A 21856-nucleotide genomic window follows, 5' to 3' on the forward strand; every position below is an offset into this window, starting at 1 on the left:
AAGCTCAGTACAGACGCACACACACACACACACACACACACACACACACACACACACGTGATTGTGAAACACGATGTGCTGAGTATGCAACTCTGTTCTAAAATTATGAATGCTAAATAAATGCAACAATAGAGAACTAAAGCACTGCTCCACTTCCGATTTCTTTCATCTACTCTTCAGAGGAGCTTAAACATGATAGTCTTTTATTCATATTCTGAAATAAATACATATCCAAGTACGTTCTATTTTATCAGGTCCGTCTAGATAAAACTGATAATTGTGTCATGTTCAACAACTTGTAGGCCTACATTTTCCCTGAACTATTAAAACCTCATGAGGGACTTCTGTTTAAATTGTGATGCAACACTAAGACCAAAAGTAAAATGTGCAGTAACTGGAAAACTTGTATGTCCAATTAAGATGTCTTGAAGTAGCACAAGTAACAGAGGTAAAATGTTTACATGCTAAATATACAGGAGTATTTATATGAAACACATTGGGTGGAGGAAATAGAATTTATATATGCTGAGCACAAACTCATGCAGAGCAGCTGCCGGAGGTAAATGCGTTCGTTAAAATGCACTAAAATCAAAAAAACACGTCCGATATCTTCTTCTCAACAGCTCCTTCATCCTCTGATTTCGCTCAGCATCCTTCATGGCAGGTGTCCTGCCCTTGGTCCAAGGTGCACCCCTAGCGACAAGTTGACGGGCATATCCCTCAGCCAATCGAAAATACCTCCTGCCCCAGTTTTCCAGACCTCGGCGTCTGATTGGTTGCTAGGGGCGGAGCCCTGTCATCCCTGTCGCTGTAGTGCTGTCAGCCGGGGCGGCACGACTCCTGGAGGAGAGAGACGAGACGGATTGATGAAAACAAGTCGCTACATCTCATAAACAAAGAACCGGTGGCCAGAGATGAACCAGTGACCGCCCAAGTCGACGAAGGAAAGGTACTTTTCAGTTTAATGTGTCATTAATGCTGTGTCTGGTGGTGTTTGGCTGCTCTGTGTTGACTACAAAGGCGAGCGAGCGATGTCTTGATTTAACATCGATTTGACTACCACGGGGGCTCGCACGAGCTCGCTGGCTACTCAGTTAGCTATAGGCATAGCTGGTTATAGTGGCCGGCTCATAATTTATAAAACTAACCTTCATAGAGTTCCATGTTTCCGTGGTAGCGCTCAAACAAGGGGCAGTACCACTCTGCTTTGTAAAGGTGCCGACTAGCCAAGCAACAGTCTTTATTTTAACATTGTAAACACACGCTGTGGTGATGGCGGCGGAAGGTATGCTAACTGGCTAGGTGGCTTACAACAACGACATGCCTGCCAAATTATCAATGCTAATTAGTAATATACAGGTCTGAGGCGCAATTAGAAATAACTTGTCTCGTACTGAAGCACACGAAAGCCTCGCAGTTACGGTGTTTGTTTGTTGCCATATATGTGGACTGGTTTAATATTGTATCTTTTTATGGTCTGGCTTAATCTTAAATCAAATTATTTAATGTAAGTTTGCTATGGTTCCATGGTATCCCATGTTATCAGCTGTACACGTCATTATTTCATAGCTGAACTGTGTAGAGAGAGAATGTGTTGTGAGAGGAAGGCAGTGTTGGAGCATGTTTTATTTATAAAGGTAGGTAGCATGCAGCGCTGGACTCCTGCATTTTATCTCATCTAACATACTGGATATTTTGTTGTGAAAGGCAAACATAAGTTTTCTGTCGCTGTTCTGTTTGTTCATATCCTTATTTTAGGACTATTCATCCTAATTCCTCACCCCTGCCACCTCCCGTCCTTCCTCCAGATTCAATCATCCTCCCTCTCCGTTTCTCCAGCTGTTTGGCTCAGAAATGGCGACCCAGTTAACTCCATTGTTTAGGCTTACACTACAAGTAACACACGCACACACATACACACATACACACAGTGTGCCATATGTGTCACAGCTCATCCCACCCCCTTGGTGAACTTCTGAATTTCTACCCCCAATTTTGTCAAGACTATGCAGATCTAATGGCATACTTTTCCTCTTGTCTGGATTATTTTTTTCCTCATCCTCATCATGAGTAGATGCAGCCTTACAGTATTATCCACAGGAAACCCCTACTGGTTGATTTCAAATGAGGAAATAGCAGATCTGGTACTCTTGACATTGTGATGTAGCTCAGCATTTGCATGGTTTAGTGTGTGTCATTGTTCAAGATAAGTGTTTCTTGAATGAATTGAAAGTACGTTCTTATCCAGTGACATCCTATCTTAGCTGTGTTGCTCCATGATTTGTGCAGGCCACTGATAAGATTTGTTCATGTTATAACCATGTCCTGTTTAGCTCCCTGTTGAGCCACTTTGCATTTTCAATTTCAAGAGAAAACGGGCTTTGCCAGTCTTTACAGATGATCCAGAATGTTGTGTTGCATCTGGTTTTCTATCAGCCTAAAATGGCATATGTCACTCTGCTGCTCATTGACCTCCACAATCAAATTCAAGTCACTAACGCTTTCTTAAGGGTGACATCTGGGTCTGCCCTCATCCACTTGAACTCAGTCATACAGGCTTATTATCCTTCTCAGCCCCTACGTCATCTGGTATGACCATGTTTACACACACACACACACACACACACACACAGTTTCACTCCAGACTGTTCTGGTTTGGGCTAATAAATGCTAACAAGAGGGATCTCTTCCTCTCCTAACACCTCTAACACCCCTCTCTGCCTACCTCCATTTACTGCTTTCTTCTCCTGTCTCCTGTTGAATGTTCTTCGACACGTGTAAGTCACTGTGGATAAAAAGCAAATGTAAATATTTATTCTAAATGTAAACGTGGTTTTAATCTTTATGTGGAAGACCTCCCACGCTCTGAACTGCTGAACCTGACTCATCCTGTGAACTATCTATCCAGTCTCACTGTCATCGTTTCCATAGATACCACCCAGCACCTCACTCCCACTTGCTTACATAACATGGTATTCCTGCCAGGCACACAGGTCTGCACAAATACTGGGAGACATGCAGAGATATTGGTACACACCCTACTCCCTGTTCGCCCTCAGGTGCTGTTGATATTCATTGATTGGCGAGCTCTTCTCCTGAATATTGTTCTGAGTGATGCAGAATACCCTTTTACTTAATATGGATTGATGATCCTGAGTTTTTGACTGGGTTAAATTGAGCTTTTTTTACATCTCTGACAATTGTGTGTTTGAGTGTCATATGATGGATGAGGGAATTCTGTCCCTCTGCTGTTAGATATGATAGTGCTCTGGATGTGTTTCCAGGTGCACTTGAGCCCCCAAGATAGAGTTGCATAACAAAACTCTGTATGTATGGAAAAGATGATGAGCTACAATGATTGCTTGTGAATGAGTGAATGATGTAACCTCTATATCATTACAAAGTTCACAATAATCATAATAACAAGTGTTCAATGCTGCTTTGATTTTTATTAATTCCAGTCTTTCTGTCTTGAAAATGAAAGAATATAGAAATGAAAATAAGTGTGCATTTATAATGTTAAGTGTCTGAAATGAACTTTTTGACCTGTTAGACAGCAGGACAAGTAGATGAGTAAACCCATGGGATATGATTATTCTTTACCTGCCAAAATAATTGCCTTATTTTTGTCATATCACTATATTTCATTTGGATAATAAAGCAGCATGTTATGCAAAGAAATAAAGAAGCAGGAGGAAGATGGTGAAAAACAATTTTAGTGTATTGATCAAAATTTAGCTTCATTAATTCAAGCTAGAATACAACTCAGTAAATATTTTAAGTCTTTATTTTTTTAACACTCTGGGAACACAACAATTCTTCAGCGTCATCCTGCACTTCAGCCTCTCACAGTCCTTTTTGTTATATTTCTCTCTCCCTCCCACCTCTTCATTGTGTGGGGTTTTGATTACATTAAAGTAAATTGTAGTATGTATGTCACTCTGCCACAGCCCATGAATTACATGTTAAAAATAAGTAATTTATCTGGTTTTTTTTTGTTTTTTTTTAATTTTTATTGCATAATTTGCCAGGATATCCTTCAGATGGTCATTGCATCCCCCTGAATCAGAAATCTGATGAATTACGTAATCAGAGAATATTTCTCAAATGTGCTCCAGAGGGCACCATTGTTGTGCCAGTGTGTCAGTCTTTATTGTTATCACAACAATGAAGTATCAGCAGTCGCATTAATTACACTTACAGTTGTGGCTGCATTTGCAGTAGTAGAATTTAACTTTTTTATAGAAGATGCTACATATGAAATATATTCAGTAAATTCCAATGTAGGTTTTTTTTTTTTCTCTTAATATGTATCAGTAATGAACTATTGTGGTTTCCACCTTCAACGACAACATCCCATATTTGTCCAGTGAGTCCAGTGAAGCCAACAGATTAAGACCTTTCAGTGTGATTGTGAGACTTTTGCTTGGTAGATACATTGCTTCTGAGAATGTACTCCGTCCACCATCTCGATCCGGCTCCTCTACACTGGCCTGTGTGGCTCATTGTTGTTGTTCTTCCTGTTTAGATTGATCACTTGATTTGCAGCTGAAGGCCTCTGTGTTTTCATTCATGGCTTCTCTGTTTATTGCAGAAATTTGAGGAAGAGATTTTATTGTGGTTTGGCACTGTGTCATTTATGTTATCCTTGAGTCTCTGAAATGGCATCTTGATGGAAAGCATGAGCCAAAAGTAAACTTGTTTATGCCCACAGTTGACTTGTCAGACCGGGTTGCGGAGCATCTAGGGCAGTTTTGCCAACTGTTCATGTGACAACATATTTTAGTGACAAGAGAAATTAAAGGTCTGTGGATGCAATAAAAGTGATCATTAGAAGGGTGATAATGATTAAAGAATGGTGAGGAGGATTCACATCAAGACCCACACGTGCTCAGAAACAGCAGAACTATCACATAACGTGTAGTATGGAATTGAACCAAAGCTACTGATAAACAGCTGCAAAGCCTTGGAGTTTAACTGATGTCTTGTGAATAAATGGATGATTTATGAAGAACATACTATATAGCATGATGATAATGATTAAAATCTATATTTAAATCTTCATATAGTAAATTTACACATTAATCATCTGTACAAAAACGATCGGGATTCATTTACTTAACAGGTTAGCAGGAGTGTGAAGGGAAAGATGGGATTATCTTAAGTCTCTGAATTGTGGGTTTGAAATCTTTTGACCTTCAAAACCTTTGCCACAAACTAATCGGGTCAAGCAAGAAGAGAGTGACAAAACTCAGCAACTTGTAAGTGAATCATCAACCACTATATATATTTTTCACCACTGCGAACGTTGCAGGTGCACTTACGTCAAGTGTACGGTAGAGAAGAGATAACTGGAACACATTTCCAACACATTCCTGAAGATGAAAGGTTACCCTGTGGGTTTTCTTTGATTGGTTGGCCAGGGTGTTTGAAAAGACAAAAACAATGGTGTGTTTGTGCGTTAGTGCGCATGTGTGTGTGCGTGTTTGTGTGTTAGTGCGCATGTGTGTGTGTGTGTTTGTGTGTGTTAATACTTGGCCGTTGTACTCCCTCAGGGGTAGGGCACGCCTCTGTAACTGATTTTGGCACCATTCCCTGCTCTGTTCGTTTGCCACCTTTAACTATTTCCCTGCCAGATTTAAAGGTACTATTTCTAAGAATGTGAAAAAGATCTGTCCTGTATAGTAATACCACAAGAGAGAGAAAATACTCTGACACTGTAGCATGCACTGACTGCACAGCCGCCCTACGGAGTAGGCTCACTTCAGCACCATGAAGCAGTAAAATCTCATTCTTTAACACAAAGCTCTTGATCATAAGTGAGGGTTGAGACATTGAGAATTTGGCCCTCTAGTTTATGCAAAGGAATTTAGGAACCCATTTTTTATGGGAGAACATCTAAACCTTTTGGCAATATGCTACCCCGTATTGGTTCGGGGTTGGGAACCTGATTAGATTCTTAGAATGTGTACCTTTAAGAAATCCTCAGCATTATTTTGGAATGTTGCCCTTAGCTATTCTGCTTGGTTGGTTGAAAACTGTTTAATGCACCTTTTAAAATAACATCCCACTCAACAGCCTGCGAGATATGAAGTAATTAAGTTTTTCCTTGCCCATTTATCACGAAATTCCTCCAGTTAAGGGTTGTTTCTATTCAGCCAGAGTACTAATAAATTGCTTGATTTTCTACAGAGAACTAAAATTTAAAGCAAGTGGAAATACCAGTTTAACATTTCACTAGTTTAGTAAATGATTTTAAGAAATATTTTTTGCGATACTTTACCTCGTCATTCATACAGTCTGTACAGGTTGTACAATTTGTGGCACAGATATTTCTGTAGTGATCACTTTTAGAAGAGGATATGAAAGTTGTGTTGTTTTTCTCACCTGCACACAAGAGCTCTGGGGCTCAATAGAGCTGATGTCATGACAGTAGTGGCATAAACAGCAAAAGTCACCTCAGGGTAGCTATCTCCCAAGAGATAATTACCTTACATACAGAGGTGGAGAGCAGGAGGAAACAGTCACTATGGCATTGTCTTAACTGATGACTTTTAAAGATTAGATTTTTCTGTTTGGTCTATTTTTTTTATTATTTGATTGCTTCTTTGTTGGGGTTTGATCAAAGAAATTTTTTACCTTCCAAAACAGTCTTCTGTATTTAGTTCTGCCCCTGTATGTCTTCTTGAACTGCAGTACCTCCCCAGTAAGGCAGATTAGTATTTAAATGCATATTTCTCCTGCAGTGGGACCAGATTCCTGCTTTGACAGGAATTCATGATATTTTGACGGTGCTACTACCCCTTATGTATCTCTCAGATACATCTGCTAATCAAGTTTAACAGCTAACCTTCACAAAAACATGTCAGTCCTAATGTTTGAGACTTTTCCTGTTTGTGTGAGGCTTTGTTTCCCTCCTCTGTAAAGGGGTGTGTCAACCCTCAGTAATCCTACACCATTAACACTTCGAGGTTACTGTAACTGGCTAAACAGCCTCGACCAGTGAGCGCAGGGACTAAACTCTTACTCACACCCACATGCCAAATGTTGGCTGTTTGGATCAAGTAGATAGGTGTCATTTTGTCATGCTTTACTTATATGTGTGACAAAGAGGATGAAAGAGGAAGGAGAAGTAAACAGGTGTGTGAGGGGTTTTTTTTTCATTGCCCAGTAGTCTTGTCATGACAATAGGGGGAGTGTTATAAAATCCCCCAGAGAGAGAGAGAGAGAGCGAGAGAGAGAGAGAGAGAGAGAGAGGACGACAGAGGGGATAAAAAGATCCACCCAAACTTCTCAAACCACCCAATCATGCTGCGTTCTTAGAATTGGATCCCTCCCTTGTTCACCACCTGAGAGCAGAGAAACACAGCTGTGCCTCAGAAACTCAGAGGACTGAGAAAGTCAGAGAATCAAAGAACAGGTGAGGTCACAGAGGTAGAAGTCGTTTGAGCTTTTAAAGAAAATAAAACCTTTTCTCGGACTAAATATAAAACAGAGACAGCTGTTTTAATCTCAAGCAAGAGAGCGAGAAAAAGACCTGGGAGAGGACAGACCTGAAATCTCAGAGGTGAAATAACAAAGCACGAGCTAACCGTCTTTGTGGATCTGATGAACCTTACCCAGTGAGAAGACATTGGATACCAAATTGTGGATATGGAGGAGACAAAGAAAGTCAAAATAAAGATTGTGAGACTGTCTGAAGAGTGCGTTTAAATCTTTGTTGAAAGTGATTTTTTTCCAACAATTTTTTGTTGTTTTTTTCCTGCTACTGAAGAGGCATCATGTAGCACCTCTTTGCTTGCTCTGAGGACAGAAAGGCTTTGAAAACAGACTACCTGGAGTGAGTTAAGCTCCTGTGGAGACATGTCCCTAGAAGATGTAAGAAGCACCACCAGCTTTGGTGCTGAGACTGCTGCATCAGATCACGGCAATGGCTACTCTCCAAGCCGCTGTCCAGAACAGGATCAGACCAACAAGAGCCATGGTCAAGACAGGATTGTTCTGGATCGTATTGCCTCTCTGTCATTGGACATGTTTGATCCCAGTGACTTCACCGGGAGATTTAGTAAGATCCAGTCCCGATCCAGAAAAAGGACAAGAATCATTGGCGGTAGGTGCAAGCTCCTAGTGTCTCCTTGATGAGTCAGTACTGGAGTGAACACAAGTTGCTTTGGGCTTTATTTCCATGCATTAATTTGTTTTGAAATAATCCTGATTTGAGTATGAATGCAAATGTTGTCATGCTCTGAGGGTTCTGCCGGACTGACCAGTCGAACATCCAGCTGGAGTAGTGATTCTCCACTGGAATGTGGGCTGGGTTTAAACTGCCCTGACATTTCAAACATTTTTGGACCCCTTTCTACCTGTTTGGACCCCCTCGGGCTCTTTGCCAGTGAGGTTCTCCTTTGCTGTGACTTTAACTCTTTACAAGCAACTCTACAGGGGCCTGTTAGACCCTGGGTGACTCCAGAAAACAGCATAAGGCTGCCCCACTAATTCTTTTTCTATAGAATGGTATACCTTTGTGATTATGGCCTTGCTTTTGAGTTCATTGTTTTGTTTTTTTGTCATGCCATTTGTCTTGTTTCATGAGTTGAGATGAGTCGAGTGGAGTTGTAGAAAAAGTACAGTAGTATTGCAGCAGGTTTATATTCCAATACGTAGTGAATGGTGACAGTTTTACGAGTTTCATTATGGCTTAAAACTACTGCACTACTGACACACTTCCTGAAGCTGAAAATGTGGAACACTCAGGCTGAGTTTATACCTTCGCTGGATAATCCGTAACACTTCTGTCATTAAAAGATTACAGGTTCAAAAACAACATCAACTGATGACTCATCGAATTTATTATCCCAGCGTAAAAAAAACAAGAACCTTGTGCTCCAGTTTATTTTAATGTGTAATGATTTTGTTCATTTTCTTATTAAGAGAAACCCAGCGTCTTAGTGAAGGTATGTGTGTGTGTGTTTGTGTGTGTGTCAGGGAAATACAGGAGGGATTCATTTAAAGTTAACCACATGTTGAGTGTGAGCAGAGAAAGAACTTTTAGAGTCGGGTCACGTCTGACTATACATTTTTCTTTGGATGTTGGCTGAATTTCAAAAGATTTGACATTACTTGCACCAAAGAGAAAAATGTGGTGTAATGAGGTGCCTGTGAAACAATATAACACCTGCACCAACAGGTCTTACAGGCAAAGTAAAAGTGAGTTATCTATAAAGTAGAGTTCCACAAAGATTTAATCATCAAATGCAAGAAATGCAATTAAATGGATTATTTTTATGCTGTGGCCACATGAACAACTGTGACTGATAGGGAGACAGGTATGCCTGGCATGAAAATTTCTCTCTTTCTCTCTCTCTCTCTCTCGCTCACACTCTCTCTTTTACACACTTACACACATGCACACATTCTTCCCAACATTTATCTATTTGATCAGGCCAGTTGTGTCAAGGAGACACCTCTGTGTCAACGGTCAACCTCGAACAGTACTTCTTTGGCAGCGTGTGTGTGTGATGACCATTCACAGGCACACCAGATGAACATATGAGAAAGACAAATTCTCGACACATGTTCAATCGTATTGCATGCAGATGTAGATGTGAATAATGTGGTTGACCCTCACCACTCTCCAGAAGAGCTTTGTGTGAGTCAATTTCAGTGAATTGATTACTTCTTTAATTGAATGACCTTTTTTCTGATTTATTTTTATGTACAATAAAACATTGCATTACATCTGTCAGATGTACTTAAAAGTACAACAACAAAAGCAGCTCCATTATGAAGTATAAAAGATAAAACAAATGTTAACAAATGTGTGTAGTAATGTTATAAACTTGAATGAATCACTAAATAGTAAGTGTTCGCATCATCAAATTGTGGTAACAATTAGTAAAGGTGAAGATGGGTGTATTTTTTGCTCGGGCAAACGTATTCATGCTTACTGAGTGAGAGAGCAGCTTTAAACCCGTGAAAGCTCAGCGTGGTGAAAAGTTTCTGTTTTATTTATTTATATATATATATATAAATATATATATATATATATATATATAAATATATATATATATATAAATAAAATATACTATACTCTTAGTGTATCTCAGTAAAAAAGTACACTTCCTTCGACTGTTTGTCATTTCTCTCGGTTACTCATGTCCGCCTGCTGCATTCTTTTAAGAGGAAACAATCTTTGATGGTGATGTTTACTGGTGGTACAGTCATTAGTTCACCATCTGTACAATCACTCATGTTGTACCCTCTGATAACACTCACACGAGTGCAAAACCCAAGATAAAACCGGTAAGTGCTTAACTTTCTTCCACTGCTGTGTGTTAAACTAACCTGCATGTGAATTGTCAATTGGCATGAGGATATGTGTGTGTGTGTGTGCGCGCGCGTGTGTGTGTGTGTGTGTGTGTGCGTGTGCGTGTGTGTGTGTGCCCACTTTGGCTTACAGTGTGAAGTAGTCATGTTTTGTTTTAAGTCATATATTACTTTAACTGTAGGTTGCATTGATACAGTGTACTTCTATATACTGCATGCGTGCATGTACTGTATTCCTGTGTGTGTGTTGAGGAGTCACATTCCGACAGCTGGCATGCCCAGGCCTCTGCTCAGAATGTGTGGAATCCACCCTGTAAGTGTATTTGCGGGCATGATTTTGATTTTTAAGATGAATAAATGTGTATCCCTATGTGGTGAAAATTCTACTCTTTGTGTGTCATAAATTTGAATACATTTTTTTTTACATCTTTTACTTTCCACAAATACAGAAATACTGACGAGTGGTAATCAAACTTCTCCAACTCAAGACCACCTACAGAGAAACGTTCAGTCTCTGTAATAAAACAACAAAAGACCATGTTAAACTGACTGTAGATTATTTGATCTGAACAGAAAAAAGATAATTTTTCATGTAATGGAATGACCGAGGACTTAAAATCAGCAGGCGATTCCATAGCAAAGAGATGACTTGCATCTGTTTCTCTTGTTTTCCATCTTTATCTTGTAACAAGGTCTCATTCTGCTGTCCTCATCAAAGGCACATCTTAGATTTTATTTGCCTGTTTGTAACAACTTAAAACTTTTCACATAATCTTTTTTAGAGTGTGTAATAAATGGGTGCAGTTGGTATTTTGTGATGTTCTCTTTAGAAATGACTGATAAACTGCGATAGTAATCACATTTATTGATCATTTGTGAGTTGGACTCACAGCCAGTTGCACCAGTATACCATATTATAAGCATTGATGGTTATAATACCTTATAAATTTGCTCATGTACCACTGCAGGATTTGGTGAAAAGTTATAGCAAGTAATGTGAACAATATTATAATATGCGATTGCGATACAATAAACAAATGCATAGTGAGTCTACTTGCTTGGTTTTTAAGAAGAATTCTCACAACTTATCAATACATTTTCATGTGCATTTCTTATGTCACACAAACTATCCATCCATCCATCCATCCATCCATCCATCTTCTACCGCTTACACTGTTAAGGGTCACAGGAGGGCTGGGGCCTATGCCAGCAGCCTTGGGATGTGAAGCAGGGTTCACACTGGACGGGTTGCCAGTTCATCACAGGACCAACACATAGAGACAGACAACCATTCACACTCTTAGTCACACCTACGGTCAATTTAGAGTGGTGAACAAGGGAGGGATCCAATTCCAAGAACGCAGCATGATTGGGTGGTTTGAGAAGTTTGGGTGGATCTTTTTATCCCCTCTGTCGTCCTCTCTCTCTCTCTCTCTCTCTCTCTCTCTCTCTCTCTCTCTCTCTCTCTCTCTCTCTCTCTCTCTCTCTCTCTCTCTCTCTCTCTCTCTCTCTGTGCTCACCTCTGCACCACCATGCCGCCCACACATAAACAAGTTTAAAGAAATTTTGTTATGCACTTTTCTGTGTCGCACAATTACCTGTTAGTTATCATACAGTGAAAAAAAAACTCAAACCATAGCAATGCAACTGCGTTAGTCTTGATTTAGTGAAGTCCAACCATCAAACTCATTTTAACAAATGCATCAATGTTAAGTGTTGCTGATTCTAAGTGACTATAATTCAGATATGACCAAGCCTGCAGTGTTCATTGCTAATTTTCTCCTCCTCTGAGATTAGGCTGTAATTGACTGTTAATGTGAACCAGGCCATCCTGTGCTCTGTGGCTCTCTGGTGAGCTGCAGCTTTGCATCATACTGTATCTCACACGCTTTCCTCTGCATCGTCTTTCTCACTCTCATTTCCTCTCCCCCTCCCTTGGCCATTCACATGTTCTGTGGCCCTTCCACTGGTCATCCATCATCGTCTGTTGTATTCTGTGAGTTCGCAGGGTATTTTTTTTCATTGTGTTGAGTGAATATGCAGTCATGTAATCTGTTGGTTTGCATGGGTTTTCTCAAGTTGCAGTATGTTGAGTACCCACAAGTTGGTTGATTTGAATTTTGTCTAAATAAATCAAGAGTGTTCAGTTTGATGGCCTGTTAATAATTATGTTGTGTAGCATTGTTACCAGTGTGGTGTGGAGGCTAGTTGACTTACTGGTACTGTAACTACAGTAGGAAAATCTCTCCTGGAGGCATCCCTAGAATTGAAGGGAAGTCTTTTTAGAAATGTTCTTTTATCTTTTTGATTTCCTACTGGGATTTGTCACTATTTCAGCATGAGCACCCAAAAAGCCAGTTAGAATCAGTGTTTTGTACAGTATGATTTTTACATTATCTCAGGACTGAGTCAGTGATTGACCTGCTATTATTACTGGCACTCTACATTGGAGTGTCCTCCCTGTTATTGCTTCTCTTGGCTCTCATTGGCCAGAATGTGATGTCATCATGCTCTCACACACACACACATGCACGCACACACAGAGGTGGACAACAGTGATCAGAAAACACAACAGGGAATACTTTTCTTTGTCCCTTTCATGTTAATTACTCAGACACCACATAATGCTGGCTCCTCCCTCTAGTCTTCCATCCATCTATTTTCTGCGATCTTCCTTGCAGTTCTTTCTGCGGTACGCCCCCCTCCCTATCCCCATCTTTCCTCTAAGAGGATTGGCTGCTCACATCTACCAACATCTGTGTATCACTGTCCTGAGAGAGCAAAACAGAGAGGGGATGGGTGTTGTTAGCCAGCAAGATAGCAACCGACACAGAGCACAGACAAAGCTTACAGCCGCTCTCCTTTGCTTTCTCTCTGACACACTCACACGCAGCCTCTCTGGTGTGTGTACACACACAAACACCCAGCAGCAGACAGCCGCAACATCTGCATCGCTGGCTGCACACCCCCATCCTTCTTTCCTTCTCTCCCAGTCTTTCTCTCGCTGCCGCGCACCCCTTTTTTTTCTCTAGCTTGCTCTGTCCGCAACGCCTCATCCTGCCTTCCTGTCCTCACTCTGCTGTCTGTCACCGTGGCGACATAGCCTCTGCAGCCATGGCGACCAGCCAGCAGGACTCAGGCTTCTTTGACATCAGTCTCAAGTCTCTGCTCAAGTCCTTTGGAGGGAGTGAGTACAGATAACACTTGACAGATCTGGTTGCTGGTTTGCCCAAACAAATGTGTGATGTGACCTGCTCTGGTATTAGACCAACCAGTTGTCAGTGACTCTGACTTTCTGTTGTCTATGGTTATTTTGTTTGTGTATCTGTGTAGCAAGAGTAGCTGGTGTGGCACGCAGCATATAGCAGGAGCCACAATGTCAATATTTGGCAACATTACGTAATGGAATAATGGAAGCAGAGAGGTAGAGAGAGGGGGTTAACTAAGGATACAGTCAATTTCACTCCTCAGCACTTTTCAGTATTAATTATACCACACATTAATCGACAAAATAATAAATAGGTTTGACTTTGTTATCTTTTTTGTTGCAGGATTAATTACAATAGATTTGTTTTTGAATAATTCTTTTGGGATCAAACAATTTCATGTGGTATTGAAAGTTTGAAAGACTTAATCGATGACTTGATCACTGAGTTCAGCAACTTGAGGGCAACGCTAGACTATCTCACTCTGAGCCCGGACTGGACATACTGTACTTTCAGCACTGGACTCATTAACCTGAGACAATACATTGAGCTGGATCTGCTTCTGGTCCTTACAGCTTGGAGTGAACCTTCACTGTCACATCAATGTTGTCTTGTTGATACAGTTAATGCAGAGATAAGTCAGAAGGCCCTGTAGCTTCTTCTAACATATTGGTTCAACGCTGCCTGCATATCTTTTGTGTGTTCATTTTATTTTTTTAAAAAGTTTGTTTCTTTGGTGTCCTTGTCATTAGCAATCATAACACCTATTGCTTGTGTGTTTGTGAGCGTGTGCATGTGTAGCTCTTACATTAGATGTGTGATGACAGTTGCTGTCAGCAAGGGTTGTGTCAGTGTGAGGGTTACAGAGAAGTAGCAGGGGATGTGCTGATTAATCCCTTGCTGAATTAAAAAAAGAAATCACGCTGGTTTGCCCTGATGAGATGTTGCGCATGTTTCGGCTATAGAACTAAATTCTGAGATGTGCTGGCTTAGATTCCAAGGTCATAAGGATGATGGCAGTCAGAAGGTTTAAAAGCCAAGAAACAAGCTGGACATGTCCAAATTAGGTTAGTATTTTGAGCATAAATCACATACCAAGTGAAATCACTAGATAAACAGCTGACTTCATCAAGCTGAATGTGCTCCATTTCATGCCAGCCTCACTAAAATAATAATTCTGTGTATTATCAACAAAATTGGATTAAGGTGACTCAGATTGCATGACAGGATGTGTCCAGACATTTTGCATGTACCATCGTCTAAGAAAACTATACCACTGTAATAAAGGAAATTTTCTGTATTAAAAAAAACATTACGTGAAGGTATCAATCAAATGTCAACAAAAGGTCACCCATGGTCAAAAAAGAGAGTTTTAACCTCTTGTGATGCAAATAATGACCCACCTATTTAACATGGTTTTTAACAAAGTCTTTTTTTTGTTTTTAGGAATACATTGTTTTTTATGACATGCCGATATTTTACAAGAGATAGCCCATATGCCAGATCAATATTATCGGTATAAAAACAAGTTATAAGATATTTACGTTTTGCGCATTCCGAAAAACTCATGTAAGCATTGTGATTATGAAAAACTCATATTTTTTGTTATTTTCAAATCATTTGTAAATACCAGCAAGTTATATAAGAGAACTGAGCAAAACTAGGCAGATATAAATACAGGCCATTGGATTGATACTGCTATATTTTAGAAATGACAAATATCTGCCAATTCCATTACTGATGATTTGTCAATCTACTTTAATCTTTGTGCTTCTGCTTGCTTTAATTGTGTTTTTTCTTTTATTAGTTGTTTTTTACTGTCATCATTATTTTTTTTTTTTTACTTTCACACTTGATCTGGAAAGCACTCTCGCTTTTAGGTATGAAATGTGCTGTATAAATTTACTTTGTTTACAATTGCGACACAGTATTGATTTGTGTATTTAAAGCTCTCATAACTGAATATATGAAGTACAGCCAGCATTAACAGAATGGATGATGCTGTAGTACATTAATCACACACAGTGACATCGTGCAGGTTTGTTTCTGCAAGGTCTTGTTGAGGGCAAGTTCGTGGCAATTGTCCTTGTGATCCACTGCACTGAGAAATAGACAGCAAACCAATAAAGAGTGCAGAAATGATTTATGGGGAGTTTTAACCCGACAAACATCTTGCTCACTTCCAAACACATCATCCCTAACTTTGATTTAACGTTGTGTCATTGTGTTGGTTTTCCTCACAAAGCTTGTAACTCGTGATTCACCACTCTGGTATGTTGTCAGTTGGTGTGACGTGATGGGGTAAACGTGAATCTAATCTCTATTACCTCCTTCTGATCTCTGCTTTATAATTATTAGGGCCTGAGCCCGGAGGTACTCGGGGGCCAAGACCCTTTTATGTTTTTTTTTTGTCTGTCTCTTTAACTTGCTTCTTCTTTCTTTCGCTTTCAGTCCTTCCTTGTGTTTTGCTCATCTCATTGTTTTTCGCACAACTTAAGCCATTGAGGATGCAGAAACCTGTGTAGACTTGTATTGACCAGACATGACGTATTTCTGCTGATTCACCTCTTAAAATGCTGAGTCATATGTACAAGGGTCCTGGGATGTGCTCTGTTGCACGATATCGACAGCATTATGTCTTCCTGCTCTTCAACCTCCTCAAACACACTCACTCACTCACACCCACACAGGCCTTAAATTCATGTCAGTTGGAAGCTGGAACTGATTATTAGAGTTTAGAGTTAACCTTGTATTCACTCAATTGGATTACCGCCATTTGCTTTGTAGTCCAAGCACATTACTTTGTTTTCCAGATATAACACTGTTTGCCCGGAACAGTCACACACGTGTATGTCTTTTTGTGTGGTTGTTTGTGTTCTTGTGAGCATGTCTGTATGTGTGTGTGTCTGTATTTGCTAATGTGTGTTTGTGTGTGTGCGCGCTTGTGTATGAGTAGGGGTCAGTGGGAGTGGTGCTCTATATATAGCGCCACCCTCCTCCCCTCGCCTCTCTCTCGGGGCAGTGTTGAAATTCCAACCCAACTCTTCTGGTTAGATCTCCACAAGGTGCAGACTTTACTTAAATGGGACTGACAACTAAAGGGCAGCCTTGAAAAACACTTTCTACGAAGCACTTTATTCCAATACAACTTCACAGGTGACAGGCAAGGATTCCAAGGTCGTGGGAGCTGTCACACGCAGAAGTGATGGCAGGGTGGAAGCGGAGCAGAAGCAAAAGTTGAAACTGATAGTTGTTCTGAAGGCTCATGTAGCTCTCAAGCATGGGGCCCTACGCAACCTCAGGCCTACCCAAGCATGTCTTGGAGCAGAACAGTGGAATATTTCTTAATCCCTGGTGGTCAAGTCCACTTTTGAAGGAATAGCAGCGTGGCTTGTGTCCTTTTTATTTTTCTAAATGGACACTTTCATGCTATTTCTTTCTCTGTGACACTTTGAGGCATCGATTCAGAGTGTTTTCCGCTTTCTTTTGGATTTAAATCGGGATACAGCTGCTGTCATGGGAGTTTCTTCTTTCACCACAAGGCCCTTGGTTCCCTAAATTTTCTGAAGGATGGAGTTTCACACTTTTAGCTTTGGTTAAAACAGGCCTAAGTTGGACATGATGTCTGAAGTTGCTGTCTTGGTGGATAATAAAGACAACATTCTTCTGCACAATGAGTCTCCTTCAAGGAATTACATTTATTAGTCAATCATGGAAACTGTAGTCTAATTTACATTTTGTAGTTAGCCCTTATCAGCTTCCTATTTGCTCCTTCTTCCTCCATCCCTCCATTTCTTCCTGTTCTACACACCCTCATCCGCTGTTTTCTTGTGTGACTATCTGACTGTCTGCACCATGGAAGTGCCAACTAAATGGAGCAGGGCTAGTGTCATCAGCTTCATCAAGGGCCTCGGTAAGCGTGCAAGGGGTGTGTGCTCGCGTGAACACATCATGTGAGGGCTTAGCTTTCACAGAAATAGTTCTCTGATCATTTACAGACAGGTGAAAATGTTTTGGGAAAAACCTGAATAAATTAACAAGGGCTGTTGATGATAAATAATGAAATGAAATTTTACTTTTAACAGCTCAAGTACAAAGATTAAAAAAAAAAAAAAACTTGTCGGTGGAATAGAAAGCACAAGTGGCTGAGGAGTTATGACAGACTGTGGCAGTTGCCCTCACTGGAGACTTGAATTTCACTCAGAAATCACAGTTACCTCAGGGTGATTTTGATCAGCAGTTGGATCTCCTGTCACAATGTTGTTTTGCTCGGTCCTTCTTCCGTCTTCATCCCTCTGACAGCATTTTGCCAGCTCAGATTTGCTAGCACTCTCTTTCACTGTCAAGACTAAAATGAAAGAATAGTTTTTGGAAGAATGTTGTTCTTCCCTCCAGCAGATTTGAAGGATCTCTACTGAAGAAGGCTGATGCTATTTTGGCAGCAAGTGGCAGCCCAACACCTCACTAAGATACTCTATGTTGGGTTTTCCTTTACTTTGTCACCTGTCCATCCATCTCACCACTCTTGGGTCTCTGGATCCGGAGCCAGCAGAGGTGGTCATAAAAGGTCACCTGACAGACCTGTTAACTGACACACACGTGCCACTTCTACGAAGTGCTGCCGTGAATTATTGCTTTAGTTCATGTGGAAAATCATGCCTGTACATTACGGAAGGTTACATTAACTGTTCAGGAGAGACGCTAAAAAAAGAGGGATGTTTTTCCAAAAATGTACAAGCTTAGAGTATATTCACTGGATTTAATAAAGCCTCATATCAGCTTTTAGTAAACTTTATTATATTATATTGTTTTATTTTCATACATTTGTGGACAGCATAGCTCAAGAGGCACAATGGTGATCTGACAGTTTTGAAGTGTCCTTGAGTAAGATACTGCAGCCATAGTAGCCTGGTTAATGTCATGTATTAGCTCTGTGTGTGTGTGTGTGTGTGTGTGTGTGTGTGTGTGTGTGTGTGTGTGTGTGTGTGAAGGGTAGAAATAGCAGGCTACTACATCAAAACAAATGCAATCATTTTATATTTCTGGCTAAAACAAGGAATATGGATTTTATCACCCACCATTACTTGCCAAACAATGCATCATTTACCAGCCGGAGTGGACAGGAGGACAGACACGTTGCATAATATACTACTGCCAGAAAGAGTGAATCATTTGGATGAAGCTTTGTGGTGTGCGAACCTGAGACACAGGAAGTAGCACAAACACAGAATCTTTGACATTTTTGTTTTATCATTGAGAACTGGAGACGACATACAGCAGGATCACACTATCAAGATGTTGACACCCATGAGCACCGCTTCAGTGTAATCTGTGATCAAAAGAGTGCACAGTCATCAAAGGGCCATAAAACTTCAAACTCACTCTTCATTTCTTAACTGTACACCTGGAAAGTTAGGGACTTAAATTTGAATGTGGGCCAGTAGGAGAATGTAGGGGGCTACTTTCCTTCTTCTGGCATCTGAACTCAGATGTCATTGCAATGTCGAATGCACACCTGTTGTGTTTTGTGACTATATCTCACACAGTTGTGACGCTATCGTAGTGGAAAAAACTTTCCACTGACAGACATATAAAACCAAAGTATTCATGACTGCCTCTGCAGTTTCCTGGTACTATAGGTGTCATTAGGTGTCATTGTTTTACCATGATGACACACGCAGACACACTCACACACATCTCTCAATGTGTAATATGAAGAGGAGCAATAAAATCAAGAACTTACAAAAAAACACACACACACACACAGCGACCAGATGATTCTTTTAAGACAAACTTTAAATTTTTTTCTACCTGTTCTATAAGCTCTTATTCTACCTACTGTTTTCACTGATGTCACAAAAATAATTTCTGAAAGTCATGAGTTTATTGATATTTTAAGGACATTTTCATAATCCTAGAAATGCATGACAGGAAATGCCCCCTGCCATTATATCTGTTTTCGATCTCTTATTCCTATGTCACGACACTCCCTGTCTGTCTATTATTACATCAAAGTATAATTTTTGCTCAGTCGCCCTAATGATGTAAGCAGACGGCAGAACTGCACACATAGGCGGTCCAGACAGCGTTTGTGTGTGTCTTTGTGTGCTAACCCGTTAGCTTGATGTGGTCATAGCTGAGGAATTTTAATTTACAGACAGTTAAGAGGTAATAATAATTGTGGCATTCATGTTCATTCATGTGAGAGACAGGAGGGTCTGTGTCTCAACGGTTGCTGATGAATGCATGTTGAAGATGACATCATTTTGTCATTTTAGTCAGAGCCTGATGTGAAACAACTAAAAATGCAAGGTGTCAATACACACTGACAGACTGACTGAAGTGTCTTTTCTTTGCCTAGCCTCTCCAGTGGGACTAAAGCCATCCCTCCCACCTGTCAGTGGAACCTTGGGAGAGAGGAAGGGTCCTGTCGTGATGGCGCCTGTCAACGTGGACCCCGAGAGTAAGCCGGGCGAATTCGTCCTAAAAAGCCTGTTCGCCAACTTCACTTTGCTCTCTGAACGCAAGATTCGCATCATCATGGCGGAACCACTGGTGAGTGACTTGCATCCATGTCTCCTCTTGTACTCGTCATTTCTTCTCAGGTTACAACATTGTTGAGATCTACCTTCAGACATCTTATATGACTGTACTATTCAGGGTGGTTCCTATAACAATAAATGCGAATCAATGCAGAGGAAATGATGCCTTTATGTACTTCTCTGCAGAATAGTACATCCACAGCATGTACTTTAAATCTATTTTAGACTAGCTCTAGCAATAGAATCACAATATTATGGGTGCTGTTATTGTTTCAATACAGGGATACCATTGATAATTTAAATAATTTATATTTTATTATCTGATTAGATTGCAATGAAGCACACATATCATATGTTTATGACAGTGTTGGTCAATGCTGTTAGTGACAATTAGAAGTATTTGCCACTCAGTTTGTTGCAAACTGTAAAAATGATCCGCTGACGACCTTTTTATAACATAATTCAAAGTGGCTCTTTTTTTTTTTTTTTTAACCAAATTAGCCGCTCTGATGCAGTGGTTTACTAAATTGGTGTTTGTGTCACAGTAACCCTGACATAGATTTTGCAGCTACATTTTGGAATTTTCCATCCATCCATTTTCTCCCCCTTAACCTGAAGGAGTCGTGGGGGGGCTGGAGTCTATCCCAGCAACCTTTGGGCGAGAGGCGGGGTTCACCCTGGACAGGTCACCAGTTCATCACAGGGCCAACACAAATAGACAGACAACCATTCACACTCACAGTCACACCTACAGTCAATTTAGAGTATCAATCAGTATCAATCCCCCCTGCGATCCTTAACAGGATAAGTGGTACAAAATGGATGGATGGATGGACTCAGGATATTGTAATATGTCTAATATGGCAATACCATTTTATCATGAAGTATCAGGATATCTTATGAAAGGGTCTTTTGTGATTCCCACCCCTTGCAAAATTGTGAGTCTGTCCATTTTCTTTCTCTACTTATTTCACTTGAGGATTAGAATGAGCTCAAGCCTATCTCAGTCTTTAAATGAAACCATCACACACAAGTAGAATAAGCACCCCACACAGAAAAAGATTAAGGACTTTCTCATTTTTCCTAGAGTTCGTGCAGGTAATTCCGGTTGACCTTGTTTTCAAATTCTAGGATTAACCTTTCATCCTGATCGGGTGCCATGTCACCTATAGACATATACACCACAACATTCAAAGCCTCTAACAGACCATCATTTTATGAGGATTATAATGTTTTTAATTAATTGGGTTTCAGTGATTATTTTTGAGGCTGTAAATAGTGGTGCTGTTGAATTTGACTTGATCACACAGAGGGGCGTTCTTTTTTTTCCCCTCCCTATGAATGGCCTTGATTCACGATATTCAAGATACAAGATGAGACACACTTGTGCCTGACCTTCATCAAACTATGATAATTACATCCACACCCTTATTTTCATTTCCATAATGCAGAATGATTCCTAACATATATGATAAAAACACTGAGATCATTTTTGACGGTAAAGAGGGGTGAATGTGATTGTTGTTAGACTTCAAAGAATCAACAGAATGTTTGAAATCTTTGTAAGGCTTGTGTGTAAGTGAATTTCTTGTGTCAGTGCTTTATCATGAAATATTGTTTTTTTTGTGGTTTCTTACTTCTTTTTTCTTTAATCTTTTCTCACAGGAGAAGCCCCTCAATAAATCTCTGCAGAGAGGAGAGGACCCGCAGTTTGACCAGGTTTGTGTCCCTTACACCAGTGCATCATCACCATTATCCAAATCTGGGCATAAACTGAAGCTT

The 21856-nt window shown here is 40.3% G+C and overlaps 1 protein-coding gene across 4 annotated transcripts in view; it reads left to right on the forward strand.

Moving 5' to 3' along the window:
* Positions 1-7331: 7331 nt before the first annotated feature.
* The window catches only part of fryb (furry homolog b (Drosophila)), a 46859-nt gene continuing 32334 nt past the window's right edge, over positions 7332-21856 (forward strand). For 3 of the 4 annotated variants that reach the window (XM_086225602.1, XM_086225603.1, XM_086225604.1), the window contains exons 1-3: positions 7340-8110; positions 19894-20087; positions 21740-21793. In XM_086225602.1, the coding sequence (XP_086081728.1) occupies positions 7864-8110; positions 19894-20087; positions 21740-21793 (495 nt within the window). In that variant the 5' untranslated portion in view covers positions 7340-7863. Of the gene's footprint in view, positions 8111-19893; positions 20088-21739; positions 21794-21856 lie in introns of all 4 variants that reach the window. The other variant, XM_086225605.1, reaches the window with a different exon arrangement.

The sequence above is a fragment of the Aulostomus chinensis genome, chromosome 15 (assembly GCF_037954235.1).
Source record: "Aulostomus chinensis isolate RoL2024-O1b breed Wild chromosome 15, RoL_Achi_v1.0, whole genome shotgun sequence".
Lineage (NCBI taxonomy): Eukaryota > Metazoa > Chordata > Actinopteri > Syngnathiformes > Aulostomidae > Aulostomus > Aulostomus chinensis.